The 16500-nt window shown below is 31.9% G+C and overlaps 1 protein-coding gene across 1 annotated transcript; it reads right to left on the reverse strand.

The window, feature by feature from the left end:
- Positions 1 to 7106: 7106 nt before the first annotated feature.
- On the reverse strand, positions 7107 to 13904 carry LOC119839178 (lachesin-like). The gene is made up of 8 exons (XM_038365391.1): positions 13861 to 13904; positions 13495 to 13633; positions 12836 to 13043; positions 11197 to 11361; positions 10129 to 10257; positions 9363 to 9497; positions 8934 to 9086; positions 7107 to 7269 (listed from the first exon to the last, which is right to left on the reverse strand). The coding sequence occupies exons 1-8, from the start codon at positions 13902 to 13904 to the stop codon at positions 7118 to 7120; spliced, it is 1125 nt and encodes a 374-aa protein (XP_038221319.1). The 3' UTR covers positions 7107 to 7117.
- Between the last annotated feature and the right edge of the window lie 2596 nt (positions 13905 to 16500).

Below are 16500 nucleotides of genomic sequence, written 5' to 3' on the forward strand. Positions count from 1 at the left end.
AGGTTCCACATGCAATCTTTTTTTTACCCTTCATTTCTGAATTTTATTTATTTATTTATTTATTTATTTATTTATTTATTTATTTATTTATTTATTTATTTATTTATTTATTTATTTATGCTTTATTGTTTTGGAATAATTATAAATTGAGACTTAACCTAGGGAACATTATCACAAGTGGCGGTCTTATCGCTTAATAGTAATATTTTTCTTCTAGACAACCGGTTGTACTTGTTTACTTATGTTTCAAACGTGTTTTGTTTTGACTTAGGGAATCATGGAATTTCTTCCAAAAGAAATTGTAGTTTAAATCTGAATATTTAGGCAAAACTCAGATCTATAGACAGGCTTTCGACAGAAATAATGAACAAGTACTTAACTCTATCCTTTCAAAAATATTTGTGTTTTCTAACCGCTTCTTCACAAACACATATTTCAGATATGTTAAGAAAACTTAATACTGTTTTTATACGAAATGTTAAAAAAAAACAGTCAGACTCTTTGTCTAGTAAAATGATTAGTTTGTTCCTATAAAAAGCATTGCATAAAACAAAATACAATGTATGGTTGAATCTTACCTATATCCAAGAAAGAGATAATATAAAGCGAATAAATGTGGTGACTTTGTAAAAAGGCCCATATAGGTCTTCAGTTTCTTTCTTCTTAATGAAGAAAAGTGTTTAGAATTTAGCAATCGTATGAATTATTTGATGTTTTTCGCGCGTGTAAGCCTTGAAGGGTCGATTAGTATTAAAATAATCCATACGTCGAGTGGCGGGTTATATGACGAAGGACGATAAATAAATATGTAAATATTTAATCCAGACTTGAGAAAAGTCTTTGTTGCGGCTTAGCAGCTTTAAACAAACAACAATTAGGCTACCCTCCACCGCTATAAAATATGATTTATATCTTTTGATGTTGTTTAAGGCATAAAATCCTAGAACATACAGCTTGAACGAAATGTAAACTTGCTTGGTTTTTAATACAAACTTTTAATAACGTATAATCTAGCAGGTGAATTTAGTTCATGAGCCCAATGTGAAAGTTACGTTAACTTTGAAGCGAACTTCTGGGTAACTAATATTTTTTTCATTTACTGCATATGATAATTGTTTAAAACGTTATAGGCGTTAGTTATTGAAAACCTTGAATGAAACGGAATTCATAAATATTTTAACATTTCAGAGGCAAAACAAAAAATATATAACATCATGTATCATAAATCAGTTATATTAAACTGCCAAGCCAGTCTATTAGCGCCAGTTAGTTAAGAGTCTATCCAAAAATAGCATGGCAAAGTATTTATAATTATACGCCTTTGCCTCTAATTTCGTAAATCGCCTTAAATTTAATTGGTATAGTTGCTTTGTGTAATTGGTATAATACATGTCCTCTATTGCTGTGTGTGAGAGTATCTACAGTTCAATTAGCTATAGTTCCCAATATGCATAATTTTAGTTACCGTTATCTCTGCCATAACGATTAAAGTTATCTTATCTCTTAATTAATTTTGTAAAACAGTTAGGGCGAACATTACAAGAGGGAATGTAATGTAGGCTCGGTTCTCGTAAACGGCACTTGCAAATCCGTTTATGTTCCCGCAAGCCCACTTTCGGTGAATTGTTACGGTAATGGTTTAGGTGTTGCACACACGACGTGCTTTACAGGGAATGTAAGGTGGAAGTAAAAATGGTGCCGTGTACAGTGTACACAAAGCTTTGTAAGATTATTTCTTAACGACCTTTCTGGAAACACCAACAACACTACTGGTGCTAAAAGGTTTGGAGTAGTTAGTAGTTTGTTTGTTTTTACAATGTTAATAGTTTACTTTTATGTTTGAAGAGCAAAAGAAGATATTGTGACTACACAATTGAAATATTTCTTCTTTCGATTAAACATAAGAAACTTGTTAAATAGCTAAAACGCTTTAAGATTAAACTATAAGCCGTACTGTAAAAGTCTAAATAAGCATTGCGTTATCTTACACCATAATGTGAATCTATTGAGGCTCGAAACCGCAGGACATTATTCCTGTTTGTTTAACTCTAATAATAATCCGAATAAAGGATAGACGCAGCATGGATGGATTCATTATTTTAAGCACATAAGTAAATAGTTAGAGTATAAATAAAGTGTTATTTTTGTGGTGGTAGCTGGTGGTTCGTAAGATGGTAAGTGATCTCCAGCGCCTATAAACATTCGCAGATTTAGTGCCTCTACAAATGCAATGTCCGCTTTAAAGGAATAAGGAATAAGAAAAGGATTGCGAACGGGAGAAAAGTAATGGACTGGGAAGGCTGAGAAACAGAAAACCGGTCTCCGGCTCCCCTACTCACTGAACGAAAAGCTTCTGTCTTCTGAATACTGGTACTTTCCTGGTGCAATTTGGCTCAATTCGTGCCGAAGCGTGTTCGACTCCCACATAGAAATGTGTATAATAAAATAAGTTTTTATCGTATTCCAGCCAATTTCATTACTCGTTAATTATTCCGATTTTATTTATTCATTAGGTACCCTGCTATTTTAGTAATAAGTGTCCATTGTAGGTCACCTGACTCTGTTTCAGACCTAAACGATCGTGCGTGCTGAACATAATTTCATTAAGTGCGAGAGGCTAATAATATTGCTTAAATTGTTACATTCAGTAACAAAACTGAAGGTTTGGCCGTTATTTTAACACGTGCCAGTTGTTCGTTAAATTGAAATCGTGCTTTTAACGAGTTTTGAGGGTATCGCAGTCAGATCAAAAATAATAATTAAAAACTCACCCATTTGTTAGCAGCAGTTAATTTTTGATTGACTGTTATTAAGGATGATTATAGAAAACGTTTTAAATTTGTACTTTCCTCACTCGTATCAGGTAGAAAATTTACTTAGTTGATTTATTGTTCATTTTTAAAAAACATTACGGAAGAAAAGAGCACAATAAAATTCAATAATTTAGTTTCATTCAATTTTTGCGTTTCCTGTGTTATTCAGTGTATTGTTTTTGATATCTTTAACCATCAATCAAAACAGGTCTGATTTTTCGATTAGATTAAAATCTAGTGTCATAAATTACATTGTGCTCTTCAATTTTATCCCAAGTCGCTACAATTGAATTAAATTTAATGCAATGTGTTATTATAGAACAGAGATAATAAAGAAGTATTTATTTTAAATTATAGATACATACAAAGATTATTAAACGTCTGTATCAATACCTCCTTTATATTATATTTTTATCGAGGAGAGAACAAATTGTTATAAAATATATTCTCTCACCATAAGGTATTCTATTTTTACCAACCTCCAGGCGATTCTTAATGAAGTAGAAATACGTTTCTAGAATATCATTGTTTCTGTTTTAGCTTCAGTTTTAAGTATTTTTCGAATGAGTATTAGAAAACTTTTTGTAGTTATGATTTTTTGAAACTTGACTTTGATCCGTAAAATGAATTAAAACTGGTAAATTGTAATACAATCGTATAGTTATTACTCTATGTAATAAAGTCACACTGTAGTCAATAAAAATCGATGAAATTGTGATACATCGCTACAATTCGCTACACTTTCAGATCACGAAGTAGTCCTGTGTCAGATTTAAAGTAAATTGCTTCAGTCGTGCTTGAGTAAGGCATCCGGAGTCGAGACTCAGGTCCTTTGGGAGCGATTGTCGTTTCTTTGCTGCCTGAGAAAGTCTATACAAGCTTTAAGAATCTCATTAGATTTTAACGCTTTCCTCTTATGTTACAAGAGAGGTCAGACTACAATAGGTGTAATGGAATTGCTCATTTAATTGAACGAAGTAGCGTCGTTTAATACGTTTTAGAAACTGGTGACATAGAAATATATTTACCTATGTATTTATTGTAATAAATAATGAAAATGATCCGTCAGCATTCATTTTAGGAAACTCAAACTCAAATTCAAACATTTATTTATTCAATTAGACTTCTAATAGAAGCACTTTTGAATCGTCATAACAGTTTGAACTTTTACCATCGGTTTGGAAAACGATTGATAAAATTTGCGCCTGGCTCATGTATAACTAGTCACCTGCACGGCGCTGCCCGGGTAGAAGCCAGGGATAAAAAAAAACTAAATAAAGCCTGTCACTCAGTTGAAGACGCAGCTTTGTTATAGTAAAGGAAACATTAAAAATACAAACATCCTAAGCCGCGAAGCCGATGCCATGCCCTTGTATAAATATTCCGTATCAGTAGAATCTTCAGAACATAAAATTATGTTATAATCGTGTAACGTTAATAGGTACGTTTTACCAATGTTAGGTGCTTTATAAGTTGAAACATATGAGATGAAATTAATTTTACTTTTAAATACATGTAGTGAAATTTAAATGAATATCATGTTTGCGTCAGCAACCTTGTGCATTAGCCGGTTGAATCATGAAATTAGGTTGGGGTGGCCGTGTACAAGTTTAAAGCGAATTACCGGGGCACGAGTGCATTCGTACAAAGATTTAATTTAATATACTCGCTTCCTAACATTGTTTAGACTACAATATGAATTATTTTTTAATTGTAATAATGTGTGGAGCCATTTTGAGTGTACACAATATGGTTTTACTTTAATGTTTACATAACTTTGTCTAAATCTGAATTAATAATAGGGTAGCGGTAAGGAGTAGTGAAGAGAAAAACGTTGCTTTCATTAATTTATCAATAATATAAAGCTATTCTTATATCGTAATAATTTATAAGAAGTTATCCTCTGTTCAAAGCACTCATCTCTTCCTCATTCTCATTCTCTTCCTCAATCGGCAATATAAAAATAATCGACCCAAATAAGTTCAAGAACTGCCATTATTTTCGTTCCGAATTTCTTTATCAATAGGCGAATACCGTGAAATACGTGACTAACACGGTCCAGTAAATTACATTGAACAAAATGGCCACCGCAATAGAGACTTAATTGAGCACAAACAGAAATAACGAACGCAACGTTTACGTCGCACCACGAATTCTGATGAAGTTACTATTCAGGGCGAGTCCATTTCGCAAGTACTACGTAAGGATCGGCCATAACTAAGATAACAGGTGTCACGTGCCACGTTTGGACGTCTCGTGTGACAAATTTACATTCTGAAGGCGAATCCGCGAATATAGTTGGTAGCGCAGGTGCTAGGCCTCGTCCGGACAAACATGAAATATAGATTGCTGAGAACGCGACGTGCATGATATATCACGGCTCCGGCTCTTTGAAACAATATATTTGTGTAGTCTCACGTTAGTCTTCTTAAAATACCTATGCTTCAAATTGAAACTCTTGAAAAAAGAAAATGTACCAATGTTTTGATATTTTGATACATAATATGTTTCGTTAAACATGTTATGTTACGTCATATATCTCTTTTAATTCTTTCGTCTTCTAATTTTTATTCAATCGGTAATTGGGTACCTGAGTCGTTATTATTAGAATATTAGGTCATTATCACTTGCGTATACAATAAAGTTGTTCGAAGGAAATAAATAATAGCCGTCTTTTAGGCATCGAAAATACCCCTATTTACTAATGAATATTTTCATCAATTAAAAGTTTTTCTTTATGTATCATAAAACACCATTAAAACTTTTCGTTTTAACACATCATTAAGTACCACCATCGAAAGTTTAAGGTACTTTTAAAAGTTAAATATAAAAGTAGACAAAGGTAAGTGAGGATGAAGTGTTTGTTAAGAAATTAAACGTGAAGGTAATTTGCACAAGTAAAGCGGCCCATTAAAGTTTCACTGCGGAATAAGAGGTTTTTAAACACTTATAAATGCAGCTTTAGATGCTCTCCGCTTTATTTTAATTTTGGATTATTTAAATTTCCCCTACATTTCCGCAACTGCACTGCGAGATTATTAGATTATTATGAAAAACATAGATAAAAGAAAGATTTAATAAGCTTTGCGTGGTAACAACATGAAATCTCTCATTAATTAATTAAAGTTACGTAAGTGAGTTTTCTGGCTCTTTTTACGGTTTGTGTTTTTATACTCTGAACTTTGTGGGGTCGACATACATTTTCTCTTGTTACTACTTGAAACTTAATTTTGATATGGCAAGTTATAACTTATTACTTTTATATAAAAAAACAGTACACTATATACTTTGAACTTTTGGCCCGAAAACTCGATAAAATTGTACCCAGATATACTTGTGTGTTTATATTTCAATCGGAATGCCATAGAGAGTCACTATAGCCCCTATTTCTATGAGTATAGGTATTTTTCTAAGTAGTAAAGTAAAATATCAATAAACGTTTTATTATAATATATATATGTAAATAAACTTTCTACCATTAAACTAGTTGAACCTTTCACATACTATTAAGGTGTCCATTACATATATAATACTCGAATTAAAACAAATTGTGACGAATAATCTTACCTGATCCTTATGTTATCCCATATCTATAGAGTATCACTTTAATGCATCATTCAATGCACGTGTTTGCCCGCTTAGTAAAAGTAAATCCCATGTAATCGTATAAGAATCGATAAAATAGCTGTATTGTGTTATAAAAAAGAAACATGTTTATAATATTGTATGTAAGGATTATATTTCTAGGAAACACACGTTTTACTTGTATTCCCATATTCATTTATTCTTTATTATTTTTGTGAAATGCAACTCTCAGAGGTTGCAATAAAAATGTAGTTGGTATCGCATTTTTTATTCACTCGCGCAGAATCATTAAGATCAATACATGTTGAGAAACTAAAAGCATTTGAAGAATACAAAAGGAAATAGTAGCCGCGCAATTTGAGATCGTCGTTAATGTACATACTAAATGTTAGTAGGAAACCGCTTTCTTATCGGCTTTCCCGCAAAGCTCGTAAGTGGATCAAACCGAGTTTCACCGATACGTGGATAGAACGCTTCACTCATGAAATACTTGATAAAATAACAATTGTACACAATTATAACCTAATTGAATGTTGTGTTGATGCATTTTCTCATACATGTATGCACTTTTCTTTCTTAATATTCTTACACATGAATTGAAGATCACCATGAACAGCGCTCATGCTATATGTGGAATCAATAGTATTTAAAAGGATCTAAAAATAAAAATGCTTCGTCGAAAAGTTTAATGTAACAATATAATTTATATACAAATAGTATTATGATATGGCGAGTAGAACTATTAATAATAGCACATGAAATCTATGTCTATTTCCATCGCTGCGTTTAAGCGCCTCCAGTTCGCTCACGTCTGGCGTTTCTTCGAAGTCTACCTCATTGTACTGCATCTCTTCAAATTTCCCCGAGAGAGCTGTAAATATTGATTGCGAGCTGTTATCTCACGTGTATTGAATTTGATTGCAAATTAGAATTAACTGCACGGTCGAATTAATGAACCGAACGGATTGCGACAATCTGATTTAGGTATGTCAATAAAACTCCACGTCCAATACATGTCTCCTACGCACACAGGGAGGTTTGAGAAAATGACATTTATAACTGAGGTACACCATGGTATAGCGATTTAATTAGCTATTTAAATGTATGACCTTAATGATTACTAATAATAAGAATGAAAAATTAAATTAAACAACATTCAATTAAACCCCATGACATGATAAATATTTAAAGCAATAAATATTTTTAAGGAAAGCCATCAATTTCATCATGAATTTCATAATAATACAATTATTTGATTTTTTTTTAATTTAAATGGTTTAAAAAATCTCAATTTTCACCAATCATAAACCCCTTTTATCATAGAACTAAACTTTTATTCACTTGTATCCATAATTTACTCAACGCAAAATCAATTTATGAGGGGACTTTTGTATTTTAATAATTGTTGACACGCAATAGATACGAGTATATCGACCCGCATTTCAATGAGGGTAATATTTATAACTTTCAACAATTCTCCTCATTGTTTAAAAAAACTGCGTAATTCTAATACGAAAATTATGTAACATATTATTTCACAAACATGGATACCTATACCACAGATAAAATAATAATATATATTCTATAATAAAAATAATAGTATATATACTAAATATTCTACTTGTAAAAAAAGGACAAGAATTACAAATATCGTTTTAAATGAAATAAATTACGTTATTTTATATTTTTATTAAGAATACGTTTTGGCCGATAAAGCGCGAAACCTAGCTCATGCTTACCACTTAAGACCTAGAAATTCCTATCTACGAGGAACAAGCAGTGAAGTATAACGTAGCAAGATATGTAAACGAAGTGTTTCATGGATAAATGAACATGGTAACTAGGGCTTTACAGGAATACTATTCAAGCAAATGGCTGTCTGTTACTGCTTAAAGAATCCATTCATTTGCGAGTTTGCAATTCAATGGCATCGCGTTACACGACTTGTCCATTAGATTGATTTAATATTTCATTGAAACTGAATTTATACATTCGATTCATAATGAAAGTTTTGTTTTGAATGGCTACTGATTTTCATGGATAAATTGTTTTTTTATTGACACTTTTATGGCGTATTCTATAGGGTATTTTCGAAGAGTCCCATATTATGCAAATGAAGATAAACCTGGCTACTGCTTTTAACTTTAGTGTTTAATTTTAAAAAGTAAAAAAAAAACCTTTAAAAACAAAAAGATTTAATAAAAAGATTTTCAAATTTATCATAATTTTCGTGTTAGTCCCTGCTTGCTAAGCTATTTACGCCGTGAGTTAAATGGTGAATTAGATCTTATTAAAGGAAAAACTTATAAAAGGTCTAGAAATTAAAGACTTTCTAACGGATTTTAAAAGCGATTTATTCATTATACTATTAACCCGACGTTTGAATACTTTACAGCGAGCGTAGTTACGGGGAGACAGACACTATAAAATGTCACTTTTTGTACAGTATACCTGTTTAATTGTTATGTTAAGTTTGTATGGTATTGATTTTAAACGTAAATTAAATATGAGAATAATACATAAAAAGATACTCACAGTAAAGTTTTATAGTTCCATCGGTGTCTCCTAAGGAGTTTTTTGATATACAGCTGTACGTCCCAAAAGTACTTCTGCCAACTTTCTTTATTTTTAATTTCATATCCACTTCGTAGCCTCTCTCGACGGCCGTAATCTCAAATCTTTTGTCAGCTAGAATTCGAATAATTCGATTACCGAAACACGATTATTTTTTATCAAAAGAAAGTTAGCTAAGACCGTTTTTAGGTTTATATTATTCTGAAATAATTCGAGAAATATTTGTTTACTTATATTCGATGATTGAATGTATTTAAAAAAAACACTCTCCCACAAAGATAAAACAATATTGTTGATATAAAACATATTTAACTATATTTGGTTGCGGAGTTAGTGCACTAAATAGATTGCCCTATTTCGCTGTTGTCTACACTTTGCAATGAAACTTACTCTGTGATATTATTTGATCATTTATCGTCCAATAGTTTATCGACCTCGGGAAGGCTTCCGAATGACAGTCTAAAAATACAGTATCGCCTTCTTTGGCTCCCACTAATTGGTTTTGTATTGTCATTATTGGAGGAACTGCAACAAATCATAACAAGTGATCAGTGCTCAGTTAAGTGCTTACAGAACTTGTAAAATGTTCTTAATTGGGAAATTTCTCAGAACTAAAATAGCCACTGAATTTCTTGTCCATTGTATTAATATACGATCGGAGTAACAAAGGCTTCCCAACAAAGGTGGTTAATTCGTGACTCGCTTAATTTTCACTCAAGTTTTCCACTTCTTAATCAAAAATATTTTTTACTTTTTATTATTTTACTAATTATGTATCAAAAGTCTAGAGGTTTTCCAATTATTTTGAAACATGAATAAGATCGTTGATACAAATATTATTATTACTGCCATTTATATTTTAATTTAAAATACATATAAAAATGTGCTATGTTTTGCAGTATATCTATATGTTTTAAATAAATGCGCTGGTAAGTAAAAAAACTTGGCAAAATCAATTAGAATTGCAAGACACATTTTATAACTTTCGCATTACACTAACACAAATGACAACAACAACGTATATCAAAATTATTCAGAAAGCTTTTAAAAATACACGCTCAAAATGATTCAGAACACCATAGCAGTTTAAAAATCGTCGAACAATTTATCACAATAACTTATCGCTAAATGTTCAACTATCGCGTGGTGTACTCACAGTGCACGACAAGCATGACCCGTTTGCTAACGGAGGGCGGGACTCCATTGCTGGCTATGCAGAGGTACGCCCCCATATGCAGCCGCGACACTTTAACTAGGTGCAGCACCGCACCGTTCACCGAAGTGTCTGGGAAATATAGCCGGTGATAGCCATTTATTTGTCTATTTGATCTTTCGTTGCTAATTGTCATAGCGCTCAATAGTATCTTACTATTTTTAATAGCATAGCAATTATATTACATTCGACAGATTTTTATTTATTCCGTATAGCAGAATCAAAATCTAGTCGATTATTTGTTTTATAAAACATATGGTTTATAATAAAACCAATTTATATATTTACAGAAATATTTATAATCATTTAATTATTAGTTTTAAGAATTGATTTTACAATAAGATATGTGACAAAGTTGGTGAAATTCGTACTTAAATCTTATTACAGAAACTTAAAGGTAAGCTCACTAATTTTCAAAGCTTTGCCGACCTCAATATTATACTGACATCATTCAGACAGCGGCAACCTTTATAGCTACAGTTATCTAGAGGCAGGATCTAAGATATGAAATTAGAAAGCAAAAGTCATGAATTTCTTTCACTCGGGGTGTTCAGGAGTTTCATAATGACGTGCGTACCTGCGGTAAACGTAGAACTTAAATAAATCTCAAACTTCGTCTTTATCGCGCAAATTATTTTTATCAGGAATCGCAGTTTTTATTTGTGGCAATAAAATTTAGTATTGTGAGGGCTTGACCTACTCTGGAACATTAATATTTTGGTAAACGCAGTTAGTTCGTAACTTACTGCATTCGTACGCAGATTTCTCTTTTTTATTTGACGTTGGTATTTTTATGGTTCTATATCAGTCAACCCCATCTTAACAAAATATTAAGCTTCTAACAAACAAAACAATCTTTTACAAGTAAATGTAAATACATTTACCGAAATCTGGATAATACCTGATGAAAAATTCAACAATGTTGTGAATGATTTTACTGGTACCATTAAATGTTTGATAGAAATATACAGCGGATAAAGACAACGTTTATTTAATTGAAATATTCCTTACTTTGTGCGTCACTGAAGTTTGCTGTGGGGAGCAAATCTCCGGCCTCCTTCCGCCACACTACCGTAGGTGTGGGGACGCCGTGGGCTGCACATCTTAGAGTTACGTTGGCACCTTCCCTTGCCACTTGGTCACTGCTTGTTGGATAGTCTAGGATGTCTGGTGGAACTAAAAAATATGACCTTTTAACTCATCTATACTCATCGATATTCAGAAAGTTTGCCGTCACTTATTATTAAAAGCTGTTTAAAGGAACAATTACAATTTTAAAATATCGGGGATTGCCAATAAAGAAACATCCACACAGTAGAACTCTTTCATGAAGTAAATACATAGCTTAATTTAATTTATCAAAGTCTTAAAACATTAACAAAGTGTAATCAGAAGTATTAGTGAAAATCTCTCGAAATATTTTCTTTTGTGTCAGCTATTGTCAGAGGATAACATGAAAAATATTATATTTTTTTTTTATAAAAACATAAGAATTTTGACTTCAAACATTCTCGTCTTTGTATTTTTATTAGATTAAAACTGTTTACTTAGTTGTCCATAATCTATGTATTGATTTAAATTTAATAATATTTTACAATATTATGCAATGACTGTTCGTTATTAAAATTTAATCCATAGAAATACAAAGTCAGTATTTTATTTTTTATTTCAATTTGTATTGAAGATTTCAATACAAGCACTCCCTCCTGATCATTAATTAACGTATAAAAGTCTATCATAATATGGATGTAAATATTTGAAAATTATGCATAACAGAGAAAAATCGATTATGAGTCAAGATTCGAACCCTCGTCTCACGCCATACCGGAGTTTTGAATTATCAATAAGAACTGTGAACGATTATCACCTTTATTAACATCACTAACTAAAAATACGATCAACCATTTTTAACAACTTTCACACCACATTTAACTAATTAACCTTCTTTATCAACAGCCCCGCTAATTTGAACATTATGTAATCTGAAAGGGGAAAATATAAAATAATATTTTAATGATGTACTCCCATGTACGATTTAATAAAGCACTATTTATACACAACTGTAAATTTTGTTAAGCCACACTCGATTTTGTGTACATTCGTTATTCGCCGTTCATTTCCACACGTTAAAATTATTATTTTTTAATCCTTTGAGACCGTAGTTCAGGCTCTCGATATATCGCCAGGTTTATTTCAATTTCCATAGCAAATGAAGAAATCTACTAACAGATTTTCCATATCCGACTAAACGGAAAATTTATTTCAAGTGTTCGCTCCCAACTTGCTACAGTCAGCGGACTTTTTATTTTATTCCATGTAAGAAATAACGTAATCAAAAACGAGAAATGAACAATCTTAACTGAAATTGAAAATCTGTATATATAAATAATATGTATTATAACAAAAAACGCGCTTTTCATGATTATAATAGTGTAATCATTGAAATAGTGTTGCATATTGGTTGAGATGGCTGTTAATTGTTTCAATAAATGAAGTTATGTATGAACACGTAAAAACATAGATTAGAAAAATACTGAGTTGGAATCACTGTTTAATGTAATAAGGCATCGCCCTGGTATAGCGAAAGACACTGGTTTACATCCTGCATCATGTTTGAATTTTTTCTATCCTTTATATTTCTCAAACTCACCAACAACGTCTAGATATGCCGTCTGGCTTTTCATAGGGTCCGTATTGAGTTGACACATATACCAGCCACGGTCGCTCTGGCGGACGTCGTGAATGTGGAGGAACCAGACCCGCCGATCGCTGTGGTTGACGGCGATTCGGTGGTTCTTGGTGATCACGTGAGTTGCTATTGTCAGGATCGTCTGCGTGTCCACGCGTAGCCACGCCACCTGATATTAACAGTTCGTTGAATAGAATCGTTCACGGGAATACTCAAGTGGAATTTGATAAAAGACATGGCATTATTATCAGATACTCATTGAGCAATGAGCTCTCCACTATCACAAGTAAAAAACTATCCGAGTATACTTCGGCCTATATATTTTAATGTTTTGATATTTTTAAATATGCTGTGAGTTAAAAACACATATTGAAGAACTTATAAACATTTACTATTATATTTTAAATTTATAGGCTTTTAATGAAATGTACTCAAATCAGATCAGAAAAATATTGCTTATATATGCTATATAGCAACGTTATTTAGTACACAAATACTTATGCATTGCATATCTACTGTGATTGATATATTTTTATTACTTAGATACATTTGTGATGCGAACATTACGGTAAAGTTGTTCTATTTAACATTAATTGTAGTATATTGTGAAAATCACTTACCCTGTAGGAACCCAGATCATTGACTACACAGGTAAAGACCGCTTCTCTTCCTAATGATACAGTCAAATTGTTAAGGCTGTCTTCAAAACGAGGTACTTCTGCAACAAAATTTTCTATAAAAAATGTTTGCTGTACTTTCCTAAAACATGCTTATCAGATTAAATTATAAATATAATGACGATTCTTTCGTTCCAAAATGAAATTCCATAGCATTTTTTTATGCTATTACATTCTATTTTGCTTTAGAGTACGAATTGCGCGAAGTTTTAAAAAGCCAATTTAAAGTTTTGATGCAAATGATTCCAAACGTACTAGTATTGCAGTGTTGAGAAATATGTAATATGAACCTGGGCTTAACAAACTTACACTGTTGGCAAATTGAATGGTTTAGTAAGCGCCTGTAAACTCATATTTGGACTATATAACATGAAATATTCACGGCTCCTGTTATAACAATTTTTAAACTTTGTACGCACTTAAGTACTAAAAGAGCTTTCTTCAAAGTACACTTTATCTTCGTAAAGCTTGTTATAATGGAGAGTCTCACTCTGGAGGTGTACATAAGTTGATTAACTTCTATATTTACATTTTAACTAAATATCCTTAATATAATGACTTAATCGTAAAGAGTTTTATTTTAGAACGTTCTTCCACATAAATTAAGGTTGTTAGGCAGAGGGAAGTATAGATAAACAATACATTTTCATAAAAATGTGTTTCCTATTTATAGCATTGGGATTACATAAATACATTGATGGCACAGTGGAGGACCTCGGACTTAAAAATCGATAAGTTGGAGTTTCGAGAGCGTGCAGGAAATAATTTGTTTTTTATTAGTCTGCCCATGTGGATAACATCACCTCTGCTCGAAACGGTCAAGGAAATAATGGCGAGGAAATCGACATGTCAAAGAATCTAAAGTTCGACGACATGTGCCATCTGCCACCGTGTTGCATTATGGCCTGAACGCATTTTTCTTAATAAATTACAAAGGTTAAATCTAGCATCTTTGGCAGAATTTTTATAATATTAATTCTATCTATCCTACTAATATTATAAATGTGAAAGTTGTTAAGGATGTGCGTGTATTTGTTGCTCTTTCGCACAAAAACTTCAGAACCAGTTGCAATGAAATTTGGTACGTAGACAGCTGGACAAGTGGAAAAACATATAGGCAACTTTTTGTCCCGATATTCCTACGGGGTACGGACTTACGCAGGTGAAACCGCGGGGCGCAGCTAGTGTTTTTTAAATTGCTAAATGCATGTCATACAACGAAGAGAGCTATATTTTATTATAATTTCTACGATTATTATCAGCGCTTATATAATGAGTAATGACTGTCACTCACTAACCACAATCAATAACCTAGAGAGAGATTAGAAAGAAGACGTAATAATTTTACTACATGTCATGATAATACGGCACATGTGATTTAAAAATTTTGTTGATTTTCTATAAATAAAACAAGGGGTACACTATTTAAGCTTAAAATCGACCTCCAATGTGATTATGCAAATCTCCAATTAATATAAATTATTTGCCTTTACCCGCTTTGAAATATATGTAAATAATTAATATTAGCATGAGCAACCAAGCAAAGCAAGCAATTTTTGTTTATAAATGGTATTATCTCTAGCAGTACTATTTATTTTTTATATTTCTACCTCTATTGCACGAATATTAAGTGAATAATAAACGATATTTTTCAAGTAAACACTCAGTTGATTGGGTCTCAAAATCATAACGCTTCATTATTGGAGCTTACTGCAAATAAGTGTGATTAATAAATTTTATTTACAGTTACAATACACTTAATACGACTGATTAAATTGCTGATTTTATATCCATGCAACACGCGTGCCTAATTGAGCGATATTGCAATTTGTTGCCTCAATTTATTTTAAAGCAAGCATCGACGTAACCCATGCTCGTGGATTTTATAATTGGTGCTGTATGCTAAGTGCCTTGGGTTATTTGTGTACGAATTGTGGGGGATGAGTGCTCTAATACGACTAACAAGGTACGAGTAAAGCTTGTATTTAACAAAGCCCAAGTTAAGCTTAACTAATAATTAGATGTTCGTTGAAACGCGTCTACAAATATGTTATTCGATACCGTTCACCTAGGGGCGTGTTATGTAAGAATCTAAATTGTTGGCTATTGGTTTCCAAACCCGAACATATCATTATTGCGTCTTACGAAAATCGTTTTTTGGCTGTGTAATAGATTGGTAAGTGATAGTTTTATGAGCTTGTTAAATGGATGTTTGCAAAAAAAAAACAATAATTCAGTTGGTCTTTAATACAGATACATATATTTGTAAAGTTAGTTAAGATAAGTGCAGAGAATTACCGACTGTAGTGCTTATATATTTATGATATTTTATTTTTATGACTGTAACATTGTAGAGATATATTTAACATTCAAAGAAATTCACTCATTGAAAGCCAAACTAACTTTAATTAATGAGAAATTTTAAAGAATAGAAACTTTAATTAATTACTAATTAGCATCAAAAGTTAGATAGTGCTCTCACGTCATTTGATATGAATTCAAAATAAATGAATTAAAATGTTTTTAACTTCTGTAAGTGTTCGTAACTGACCTTGAAAAGCTAAACATGACATGCAAAGCTCTTACAGCTTTAGTTGAAAACTCTTCACGATCTTCAAACATGTGAGGAAATGAGTTTTATTTAATTATGTCACAGAAATTAAATCTCATAAACGCTATTTAAAAAATTTAATGAAATAATTATATGTAGGTCGGTTTAAAACATTTCAGAATTGAATTAAGGTTATCGCATGAATTATGATTTAATGTTTACGTTAAAGTATGTTCATCTACTTAATATAGTCTATACAAAGGTAAACCTGCTATTAGAGTAAGGTCATGATTCACTCTACTGCACTCTAGTCTAGTGGTATTTTTCATCAGGTTCGTTTCGAAAACAGGCCAATCTCGTGATGTATATGCACAGTATGAATTTATTAAAGGCAATTT

Source organism: Zerene cesonia, chromosome 3 (genome assembly GCF_012273895.1).
Source record: "Zerene cesonia ecotype Mississippi chromosome 3, Zerene_cesonia_1.1, whole genome shotgun sequence".
Lineage (NCBI taxonomy): Eukaryota > Metazoa > Arthropoda > Insecta > Lepidoptera > Pieridae > Zerene > Zerene cesonia.